Source organism: Epinephelus lanceolatus, chromosome 19 (assembly GCF_041903045.1).
Source record: "Epinephelus lanceolatus isolate andai-2023 chromosome 19, ASM4190304v1, whole genome shotgun sequence".
Lineage (NCBI taxonomy): Eukaryota > Metazoa > Chordata > Actinopteri > Perciformes > Serranidae > Epinephelus > Epinephelus lanceolatus.
The window spans coordinates 25832952-25845589 of record NC_135752.1 but is presented as its reverse complement, the minus strand read 5'-3'; the positions used below and the strand labels follow the sequence as shown (position 1 = coordinate 25845589).

At 42.9% G+C, this 12638-nt stretch overlaps 1 protein-coding gene across 3 annotated transcripts in view; it reads right to left on the bottom strand.

The window, feature by feature from the left end:
* LOC117269967 (poly [ADP-ribose] polymerase tankyrase-1) overlaps positions 1–12638 on the bottom strand; it is a 155452-nt gene that overhangs the window by 96307 nt on the left and 46507 nt on the right. For 2 of the 3 annotated variants that reach the window (XM_033647344.2, XM_033647343.2), the window contains exon 5: positions 3361–3397. In XM_033647344.2, coding sequence (XP_033503235.2) covers positions 3361–3397 — 37 coding nt within the window. Of the gene's footprint in view, positions 1–3360; positions 3398–3638; positions 3903–12638 lie in introns of those variants that run through there. The other variant, XM_033647345.2, reaches the window with a different exon arrangement.

Here is a 12638-nt window from a genome sequence, read left to right as displayed (position 1 = left end):
TTGTGCATACTGGTGGCCAGCACCGAGTCGCCGCGTTTTACTTAGTCTTGTACACATACAACTGTCCGTTTCGTTTTTGACATATATTTCCCACTCCAAACTGACCACACACACCATCTAAATGTGAAGCAGATTTTCTCTTTTGTGCTTTGGAGGCTTTATCTCCGCAACGGATTGGTCGATTTTAGTGATTGACACCTCGTTTGATTCATTAGAGCCAGTAGAATCAGGCTATTCCCACCAAAACGAGATTGACAACACTGTAAGCCAATCAGAGTCAGCAGAACACCGTTGTGGGGCCGGAACCTAAAGCCCGTCATGTTCGCCCGGATTCATTTGCACACAACACAACATGTCCGTCTACCAGGAATGTTTACCGGCAGAATTATTGCTTCACGGCAAAACAACAACGGTAAGAGAAATATTACAACTATGGCTGGGCGAAATGATTTCTGTTGTTGTTGTTCTTTGGCCTCTATCCCTCTGAAGCTTTGGCGTAGAGTGCTCTGGTGGATATGTGTGGGAACAGCAGAGTCTCTGCTTTCATTTGAAATGAACGGTGTGTTTTGCATAACGTGGCGTCGAGGTAGAGCCCGAAATATACCAAGTGGGTCAGCACATTGGTGCTGTATGGTGTTTGATTTGTTGTTGTTTATTTAGTTGTTGTTTGAGCTGTGTTTGGGGCATGTAAAAAGGGTTTATACAACCTTGTAGCCCAGGTTCTGCTGTTTAATTTGATGTGCAACATCACTATATTCTTCGTGATCAGTGTATTGTTTCACTCTGTGTTTGCAAAGCCGCAAAGTCCTCCAATTGGGGGACTTCCGGGTTTTTAACCAACAATTTGGGCAGCCCAGTAGAAGAGTGCTCATTCTTTGACAAGCCCTGCAGTCTCATGCCCCTTTATGGGGACTGGCCTGTTGTTCACCGATGCCGATCAATTATCATCATAATCATCTTCATCATTGTAAGAGGACAGGTGTGGACACTTCTGCAGTTTAAAAGCATGTCATGAATCTGATACAGACTTTTCTAAGGACCTTTCTCAAGAACAATATATACATAGACTGTATAAAGTAATGGATGCAATGGACGCCACCATGACATCATCCACTGGTTTGGAGCCAGAGGTGACTATATTTGTACGAGAGGGTGAAGCTGTGGAGAAGCGAGGAGTGAGAGCCTGAAGGCATTATTTACCGACAGCCTGTCACCTAAAGCAGCCTGCCCTTAATCGTGCCGTATTTTAAGCCTTAATAACTTGTAATAGGTGAGTTATAAAAAAAAATTCACCCCCCATACTGTTGTCACAAACAGGGAAATTAGCTATAGAGACCAAACCATTTTTTTGGACCAAGCTGTACACATTCTGCTGTAAAGTTGGGCATTTTAACATGGGGGTGTATGAGGATTGACTCGCTTTTGAAGCCAGCCTCAAGTGGCCATTAGAGGAACTGCAGCTTTCGGCACTTATGTTGGCTTCATTTTTCAGCCCTGGAAGCTGCTGCTTGGAAAAAACTGAGGGAGATATTGGTGAATGAGGTTAATTGTTTTTATACTATCAATTGATCAGATAACTAGGGTGTAACATGACGATGCTGCTCCTGGTATAAACCCAAAGACCAACCTACTGTTTTTACGTAATACATAAGTAGCACTTGCACGTTCCAGTTTTAGTATTTCCTTTTTATGCTACCTTATACCTCTTTTCTACTACATTTAAGAACATATATTTAATTGATCACTGAGCTTTAAGCTGTTGAAACAGCTGATACAATTTTCTAATACTGACAGCCTACAGCTCCTAAGAGAAAACACGGACCAGCAGAGACTTGACTTGGTTGCTGTCAGGTAACTGGAAGCCTTAAAAGGACAGGTTTGGTTTACAGAAATCATGAACATTAATAATTATGTTTTTTTCAGTCAATGCCTCGAGCCACTGCTTTACTCTCTGACTGCACAGAATCATTTTACTAGATATACTTGTTCTTCTATACCACTGTGCAGGGATGCAATGTGAGCCACAAATAAGAGGGAAAAAATAAAGCAGAAGAACTATGTGTGGGAGTTATGTGACCAAACACCACACTAAAAAAAGTTTTTTTGTTTGTTTTTTAAGAAAAAGAAGAAGAAATTCCTCTGAATAATGTCACTGGTGATGAGCCAGTCAGTGGCTCAGCTGGGATGGAGGCACACTGAGTTCACAGTTCACACTTAAACAGCCCGCTGACCCCGTAATACACTGGGGTACTGCTATGCTAAGCCAGCTGCTTCCTTGTGTGTGTGTGCGTGTGTGTGCATGTGCCTAGGAGGGAGAGAGAGAGAGAGAGAGAGAGAGAGAGAGAGAGAGAGCAAGAAAGCGGGGTAGAGGGAGAAAGAGAAGGAGGGAGGCTGTTGAGGCATTGAGCGCTCAGCCACCCACACACAATCCCAAACGAAAGCTATGCCATTTCCACATGCGAGAGCCTAAAACACACACACACTCAAACACACACACAAACACATTGCCCACATGCACTGCCTGCAACCATAACATGCCTCCAAAATGCACAAGCGTCCCTGGACCACATGCACTGCGGTCTCTGAGTCTGAGAACCCTGTCCAGTGTAGGAACGAAGAGTGTGTGTGTGAGTGTGTGGGGTTGTGATGGAGGGAAAGAAAGAACAAGTGATGAACAGTTTGATACACAAGGAGGGAGCGGCAAAATGAGTGAATGCAAGTTGGAAGGAAAACTGAACGTGGCCGGAAATTATGGGATTCAAACAAAGGAGAGGAGAGGAGAGGAGAGGAGAGGAGAGGAGAAAGGAAATGAAAGAAAGCAGAAACAGGCAAAAAAGGGCAGGAAATGAGAAAAAAGAGAAAGAACAAGGAGGAGGAAACAAGGGAAAAAGATGAAAGGAAATGACAGGAAATGAAGAAAAAGAGAAGAAGCACGGGAACAAGAAAGGAAAGAGGAGGACAACAAACAAGGACTGGAAACAGAAAACATAAGTGGATCAGAGAGGAGAGAAAGAAGAGAGAAGATGGAAGGAGGGCAAACACGGAAACAAGAATAAAGGGATGAAAATGGAAGAAGAGGAAATAAGAGGAAATAATAAGCCAGGAGGAGAGTGGAGGGGGCAAGGAGACAAGTGATGAGGGGAAACAAGACATGGAGAGGGAAAGGAGGAGGAGAGAAGAAAGTAAGCGTGAAAACAAGAGATGAGAGGAAGCCAAAGAGCCGGGCAGGTGAACAAGGAAAAGGAGGAAAAGCGGCAGAGGAAGGCGAAACATGAAAGGATGTCACAAGGCGGTAAAAAGCGTCATCAGGCAAGAGACAAACCAAATGAAAACAAAGACCATGCAGAGTCTGGTACTCACCTCGCCGCCTCCAACAGCTCATCCTTCTTGTATTCACCTAGATGGTTACAGAAGATCATAGTGTCAGACAACTGGCCGCCAACACACACCGACCACACACAGACGCACATGATCAAACACACACACATGTAAAGACACACACAGAGGAAGGATCTATCCATTGGGGGGGGGGGGGGGGGGGGCACTCTCTCTTTCTATCTCTCCTCCTTCCTCCCCCTCCTCCTCCTCCTCATCCTCCTTCTCTCTTTCTCTGCCATTCTCGCTCAGTCAGTGCGCACCCCTCTGGCTCCGGTTGCCGTGGCGATGCGTTGCCGGCAGCGACCACAGCACGTTCATTGTTTGGGCGACGAGCGGCAGACAGACACGCGCTCTGCCTCTATCCGTCCGTGTGTCCATCCATCCCTCCCTCCTTTGCCGCGTTTGTCTCCCGTCTCCCGGCCGCCGCTCATGCTGCTAACCATCTTCCCTTGTTCTCCATCATCACTGTCTCTCTCTCTCTCTCTCTCTCTCTCTGTCTCCCTGCTTCTTCCTTTTTTTTCCTATGGGCTCAGGAGGCGCAGTTAACCATCAAAAAAACACAACAGAAATAAACAAACCCCTCCCCCTGCCTCCCTTGCCTTCTCTCCAGCTCTCTCTCTCACTCTCTTAGCCCTGCCCCCCTGCTACTACAGTCACAACACACACACACACACACACACACACACACACACCTTCCCATATGTGTCTTTTTCTGCCTGGGAAACAGACAAGGGAAGGGGAGACAGCCGCTCCGCTCAGACATGAGAATGTGCAACATCACTGGATTCATCTGTCTCTTTATGTAATGGCTTTGTGACATTCAAACATACAGTAGGTCTTTGTTAAGGGTGGAACACTTAACCATTATATGGATTTTAAATTAAAAATAATTATTGATTTTAAAACAATATGTATTGTGAAATGAGTTATATAACAACTCTGAACAGTCTGCTGTGACTAGTAATGTCTTAAATGTGTTTAACATGTAGACCTGACGTTTCAGAGCTCAACACTAACTTTCAAAAGTGGTTGCCAGGCTGGCAAACAGGCAGCTTTCTGTTGCCAAAACTACAAATATGGTTGCTTTTTTAGTCACTTAATATTTTGATTAATTAAAGGTGACCTTCTTTATATCAGTTAGTCACATTGTTTTACCTTGAATTCATTAAGAAAACTTCATTTTTTTTGCATGCCTCCACATAAAATGATGAACTCATTGTTTTATTGATTGATTAATTGGGGCCATGTTTAACAAAAGCAAAACTGTAACAGTGTGGGTTCCTTTTTGTTTTTTTTGTTCAGTTTCACCTGGCTCTTTGTCGGCTGAATCAATTTGCAGATCCATTTGTGATGTCGGCGGGTTAAGCCTAGTTCACATTACACGATTTTCACCGCGATTTTGACGTCGCAGAGGATCTTGAGAGCCACCTTGGGTCGGAGGTGAGTTGGCAGTAAGTCTGCCACGACGAGTCCTCATGTGTGAACAAGCCTACGAGCAAGTCGCCCCCTTGTCTGCGACTGGGATTGGATACCTGGCATGCTAGAAAACTGGAGAAGTGTGACACAACTGACAAAGAGCATCAGCCAATGAGAGGCGGGATACGTCCCATGTCAGCACACAGGAGGACAGAAGAAATGTGAAGAGGACAAGCCGCAGGGTTGCCACTTGCCGGGTCTGCTTAATAGCCACGATTTTGGCCTTGTTTCTAAAGTGGAGTTGCTTATTTGGGCTTGCTGTCTAAACGTCACCTTTCTCTATATATATCCGTTGCTTCTTTTGGGCTTGTTTCCATAGCCCTGGTTGCTTGTTTCTCACCCAAGATCTGGCAACACTGACAAAGACAACTGGCAACAACAATGGCGGCGTCCATAGGATCATGCGGAGCATGGTGTGTTTGGACCCAGGCCCTGGAGGCAGATCTGATTCAACACTGCCTTTACGATGTGTCGTCTCCAAGTTAAAAAATGTAGTTTGGTGATGTAGTTTGGTGATGTCACCGCGTTATCTGGGGCTCTGTCTGGCGAGGGCTCGTGGAGAAATCTTGTGGTGTGCATACACAGGTCGTAACATACTTGGCGAGACTCCCATTGACAGAAACACACGTCGCCAGGTATGAACACTCAAAAGATTACGATGGTCTCCGTGACATATTTTGCGGGGTGAAAATCGTGTAATGTGAACTAGCCTTTAGCCGAACTTTTCACATCACAATCACAACTTAACCCTACGACTTTACTTACTTCACTACTGTCTCTAACACAGGCGTCGGTGTGCATGCTAGTAAACACACAAATGCACATGCAGCATTGTCTTGTTTTGGTATTGACTGTAACAGTGACATTTAAATTTCACTAATGCAACAAATATTAAAAATGATTTATTTTGGGGTGCATGTTTCGCTGTTTGCTGTCCTTATTTTTTGTATGTTAAAAAGTGGTTGTCACTGATGGCAACCAAAGACAACTGATAACTCTGATGATGTCACCAAGGTTATCCCCACACCAACAGATATGTAAATTTAAGTTCTGGTTTAATCAGAAGTTACATGCTGATGGTATTTTTCTCGGGGCGCAGTGACTGACTCTGAGACTTCTAATGTGAAAACATTATAGCAGCTATACATCTAAACTTTGTTGGTAGTGCTGTTCTTCAATAAAAAGTGGTGTACATGACAAAATATGGAAAGATTGGATGCCATTTGATCAGCAGATCAGTTCTAACAATTGAAGGGAAGAACAGCAGAGGAAGAACAGAAGGCGAAATAGAGGCGAAGTCCCTCCAGTTCCTGAGGACCATCATGCGTAATAGTTCGGAAAAAGTATGCACCGAACGCTGAGATATAAATTCATTTTTGATCCAGTCTGAATTGTGCAATGAGTTACACATGTGATCTTTGTCAATCTAAAAGATAAGTTTGCAAGTCAAAAAAGTCAGTTTGTCGTAAAACTGAAGACAGTGAAAATGCACTCCCATAAGTCACGAGTGAGATCATAACTTCCCCCCTTACTGAAGCTATAATGTCGGTCCTGCATTCTCGCTCTTACAGAACCAACTTACTCTCCTTTAGCATAACTGCATCTCTCAACATGGCGAGACTGTGGTGATTTCCACCTATAGATGTCATCAAGGTACACAATGTTTTTTTACAGAAAACGGCAAAACAAGGTCCGACCGAGCGAGATTGCCTCTGCAACTCTTACTGAAAAGTGCGTCAAGGGCTTATTCATACATGAAAACCAATATGTAAAATTGCCAGCACATTTACCCCAACACAGTTCATCTCTGAAAGGGGCCGGAGAGAAAGAGAGAGAGAGGTATAAAATTGAAATAGGAAATAAAAAAAAGAGAGATTCAAAGGCAGATGGAGAGGCAAATGTGATACAGATAAATGGGAAGAGGATGAGGAGGACGGGCTGTGTGTACACGGCGCAGACGGAGGGGTGGGGTAGGGTGAGGAGCGCAGAAGAAAAGGTTACAGGGAAGGGAAAAGGGGGAGGAGGGACGAACAAAGGATTTGCAGATGAAAGAGAGGAGGGATGATTAGGGATCTGGAAACTGACATGCATGGATTTGACACAGTATAATTGGTGTTAGGGAGGCTAAGGCAGAACAGTCAGAGAAGGGAGAAAGGGGGGGAGACGGAGAGGGGGAGAGAGACGGAAAAATATGAATACAAAGGGAGACGAGAGGAACGTACAGGCACAGATCAAGACGCTAAATTAGATGCTGTGGTTTAAAACCGATTTATGTGCTGAGAGAGAATCACTTCCCACTACACACCTGACAGTCATGGCCCTTACAACCACCTTGATTATATTATCATAATCATTATTATCATCGCCATTAAACGCATCACGAAAGACTGTGAGATTGTTCGTCCTTATAGAGGAAATGAGAGTTTGGAGGAAGGCTCAAACCCACTCCAAATCCTATTCTTAAACTTCAAACTTTTAACATATCATGACACTTTGAACTTTATTGGTTTAAAAGGAGCTTTTATGCTTTTTGATATCTCTTATATCTAGAGTAGGTGAAGTCATCAAGGGCATGAACCTGGCTTTCTAAACAACAACAGAAAAACATTTAAAGTGATTTCACTCCCACAGTTTTCAACCTTTGACACAGGTATTTCTCTGCGTCCTTCCACTTGAAGTTTAAGAATCTAACGGGGAAGATTTACTTCTTGATTTATGACGAACGACAGACGGGGAGTGACTCAGTCTCCCAATTCAATCAGAGTGTAACTTGCACATGATCGAAAACTACATCATCTCGTTCAGCTGAGTCTGCTGCGCACCGTGTAAATGAATGCAGGCAATACCAGAATATACTTTTCGCTCCGCTACTGTTTGCTTCCAATATTATTCATGCTTTGAGAGTGATTGTGACTCAGCAGTTTTAATTAGGCTCTGGCGCTCTCTCACACATAAACACACACACACAACGCAAGGACAAGGTTAGCTTAGAGTGGCGGGTAAACTGCTGCCACTCTGCTAGACTACATCTCCCACACCGCATCAAAACATAATTATCATACATTTGGCATACAAGCCTGTATTCAATTGAATAGAGAACAAAGACAAGATATTTAATGGTCAGCCTCAGAAAATGTATCATTTTTTCTGTGATTGATACCTGCAACATGCTCCAAAAAGTTGGGACAGGGGAAGGTTTACCACTGTGGGACATCACCTTTGTTTTTAGCAGCACTCCATAAGGGTTTATGGACTGAGGACAGTAACTGTTTAAGTTTAAGTAAAGATTTCAAGAATGGTCCAAAATCCCATCTGAACGCTGTGAGACATCAGTTTCTTCATACAGGAAGTCTCTTGAAACTGGCATTGCAAACAAAGGCTTCTCCAAGTATTTGATATGTTTTTCCTGTTTCATCCCACTTTGTTGCACATCATTTTAATGGATTGTTGAAATGTTATGATTTCTTTATCAGTGAAAACAAAATTCTTATTACCTCCCCTGTATGTTGAAACAGATTTTGCAAATCATTGCATTATGTTTTTATTCAAGTGTTAAACAGCTTCCCAATGTTTTTTTTTTTTTTTTTTAATAAATCAGGGGTACAGAGACAGTGGAATTTCCAACTAAAAGAGAGGCTCGACAGTCCTCTCTGAAATCAGTGATGGGAACTTTAAAAGCAGAGCTCCGCAGGCTACCAATTACTTCACACTAGAAGAAGGTGAACGACAGCAAAGGTACCCCTGGGAAAAATCTGGTTTGGTTAACTAAGGCTTTTAGAGAAAGTAGTTCAAACTACTTTGTAAAAAAAAAGAAGAAAAAAAAGAGAGAGAGAGCATGATCAAGTTGACAATGTATATGTGATATAAAATTATAACAAAATATAATCATCGGTTGAGTTTATCGCAAAGTGCCCACTTGTTTGCAAAAAAAATACAATAAAACCAGAAAAAAATAAAAATAAAATAAAATAAAATGACATTAAAGCTAATTTAATTTAATTTAATTCAATAATAAAACCCACAATACCCCACTTTTCATGTGAAAGTGCAGGAATGTCAGCTTTGGTTTGGTTGATCAGTCAGACACCTGCCTTCAGAAACCAGGTCCAGGTGGGGTTATTGCACCAAGCAGGAGGACTCAGTTAGCCAGGTAACTTCTAAAATGGCATGCGAAATCTTCCCTGAACATGTTGATACATAAATAAAAAGAATACATGACTAAATATGGTCAGGTTCAAATACACCAGAGAGGCTATTGTAAAATAAAAACAAGAAATCGTAACTTTCCTTTTATGTACCAAAACTGTTTGTACTTTTAATGTTAACGTTTGACTACTGAAATCACTATGAAAACATGAATGCAGCTGAACTACCAGCAAGCCACTGCAAAATGCAGTTAAACTACTTGTTTAATGACATGTAGTTCATTCCTCCCAAACACTGTTTGAAATACAGGACAATTTTAGAAACTGTGACACTAAAAGTACATTTAAATCTGGCTTAAGTTTGACTTTAAAGGAAAACTCTGCTTCACTATCAGCAGGAGGCGCCAAAGACACAAATTCTGCAACATGCAATCCAAGAGATGAACAACAATAAGCATGGTGACAAAAGCCATCATCAGTCCATATGACAACTCTGGAATAAAATATGCGTCTCTACAGTCCCCACCTGGCTGTGACTAGTTTGTAAAAGTGGCCTAATGTTGGTGGTGACGACACACAGGGATGGAGGAGCAGCACAAAGGACGGGAGGAGCGGACCTCACCCCAACGTCTTCATGCAGCTGTGTTGTATACAGAGGAGGATGTATATATTTAAGTATGTATGAACACATCTGAGTCTGACAGTGTGTGTGTGTGTAGGTGTGTGTGTGTGTGTGTGTGTGTGCACGAGAGTGGTGTCGACAATCCTGCTGACTCCAAACAGAAGAGACAAGGACAGGTTAAAGCTCGGGACAGGCTAGCTGCCTCTTGAATGATGATATTATGTGCGTTTGTGTGTGTGTGTGTGTGTGTGTGTGTGTGTGTCACTCCCTTGGCAGAGTGCAGTAGACACCAGCGATCACTGTTTGAATTCCAATTGTTATATGCTTGAAAGCATGAAATCCTTTGCATGCACATGGGTATGTGTGTGTGTGCGTGTGTGTGTAACTGCATGTGTATGTGCACGTATGAGTGTGAGTCCAGGGTCGTACACAGGTGGGTACAAGTCAATGTCAAACATATATATATATATCTTGACCATGCAGCAAGGACCCGGCGTACCCTGTGCGTGTGAACGTGTGTGTGTGTATACTAAGTGGCTGTACAAGCACAGATGATGCTGACTGATGCTGACTGGACCATGAGTCGCCTCAGTGCCCAGCTGTCCGCTTGTGTGTGTGCATGTTCGTGTGTGTTTAAATCAAATATCATTTATTGTACAAGCAGTTTATCCGCTGTTACACAACAACTGGCTCTGAGTCAGGAGTTGAGCGATCCACTTATAACCTCAGCAAGGTCGCAACTGCTGAGGTTGGAAGTGGATCTGTGCGCACTGAGACCAATCAAAGCCGGGAAATAAATAAATAAATAAAGAGGGAGGTGTGTGGAAATCATCAAAAAAAGGAGGGTGTTTGGGCCCTTTCCCTGGTTGGCTCTGCTCACTTCACACACTCTCACCACTTACGCTGTGTGATTAATTGCTTCACACAGTGCACCAAAAAGAGCCACTCTGGATTAACTGCGAGTTTTTCGGCCACCCGCTCCACCCTCGTCCACTTTGCTGAGTTTTGTAAACGTAAGGAGCTGGATGTTTTTGTCAGCGCATATCTCACTAAACTCATGATACAATATCAGCGTGCATCTGTCTGTGACCTTCAGTGGGCACAGCCAAATCGCTTTATTTACACTGCGTTTTTCATCGCGGCGACTCTGGGGCAATTACAAATAGCTGTGTGGTGCAGACAGAGGTGAGCCAGAGGTGCGTTCAATTGGGTTTTTATCGTTCTTCTGAATAAATGTTTCTTTGCTACACTGGGAACTCTTTGTACATCCACCAAAATGTGTCTGTGCTATTTCATAGAAGTTGATAATGAAAGCTGGAGATGCTGGACAGTGATTACTGTGCTGGAAGTATTTCAGTTCAACAAAAATAACCAAAATAAAAGAGTGAAAAAAATGACTGAGAATGTTTTGTACACGTATGATATTCTCAATACCATAATTAGGTTTATTTTGCCATGCATTCTGGGGAGGTTGTCACTCGAGCCAGGATGATTCTGGATCTTGCTTTGCCCAAAATGTTCTTTTTTACCATGGACATACAATGCTCGTTTTCAGGGTCATTTGATATGAAAATAAAACCACTTTACTTCCCTCATACTGTCTGCTGTCCGCTGAAACACCTGTATTTACCCTTTGTCTGAGACACTGTTTTAGCACCTGTCACTTAAATCCCTCTACTGAAAAAGCCCAGTCTGCTCTGATTGGTCGGAGTTTCCAGGTGTTTTGTATTTTAGCGTCTCTGCACTGTCATTGTAGCTGCAGGAATGACTGTAAGGGTGCTTTCACACCTGCCCTGTTTGGTTCGGTTCAATCAAACTCAAGTTCATTTGCCCCCTAAGTGAGGTTTAAGCAGGTGTGAACACAGCAATCACACTCAGGTGCACACCAAAGCAACTGTTACAAGACCTTCTTGAAGAGGTGGTCTCAGTCCGGTTACAAATGAACTCTGGTGCGGTTCGTTTGTGGTGAGAACGAATTACGACTTCGATCCGAACCAACTGCAGTCACATGACACATTGTTTGGGTTAAACATGAGCATGTTACAGTCCTGGAGGATTATTAATGTGCACCTCCTCCTGTACTGCCTTAATATGCACATTCAGCACATCCAATGCATCAAAACATTGTTTTCTAGTTGGAGCCGCGCCTCGTTTTCAAACTGTATGGTTTGACTAAAATGAACAATGACAGCAATATAGTCCACAATGAGCAGCGCTAAAATCAACCTGCGTAGTTGCCCCTCCATTGTGACATTAGAAAGTGTCACATTTATCTTGCAAGTGTACTCTTCTTCAATGTTTTATTTACTTCCTGGATTTTTCACTCATGGAAATTCTGACCAATCAAGAGCAGTTTGTTCATGCAAAACATTTGATATGGTCCGCTTGTAAATGCTGCCGTGAGAACATGAACTAACTCTCGGCAATTATGCAACTCTATTACAAAATTTGTCCCTGATTCAGACCAAAGCAAGACAACTCTAGGTCTGAAAGCACCCTTACAAAGTATAGCGGCGCTTTCTATTAAGAAAAATCGAGCTCCATAGCACAACCAGACATGTTCCAGCAAGAATACGATCCGAAATCTAGCTAGCTTGGAAGATGGGAACATTGATCGTACGTTCAGCGGCTGGAAACAATTACTTTGACTTTGCCAGGAGGAAAGATGACAAGTACATAGTTTTCCAGATAGTGGTTCTTCAGTTGGTACCTTCTGAAACAACTATGACAGCCAGCACAACAACGTGAAGCTTGTGGAAATACAATTGACGACTGGCTTCACCGGACAAAGAACTAATAAAGCTTGTAGTTGGATATGTGGTGGATGAAATGTTGCCTATCTATGAGATTGATTCTCAACCTTACAGATAGATCCTTGGGAAGATAATGCTTACAGGCAACAAAAGACTCCCAGGTAAAACGAAAAACATCGCAAGCTATCAAGCCTTAGCTGAGCCAAGCAGAGATTACCCCGACATTCACACAGAAGTCTCACAAGTCTGAATTTTGAGGAGAAA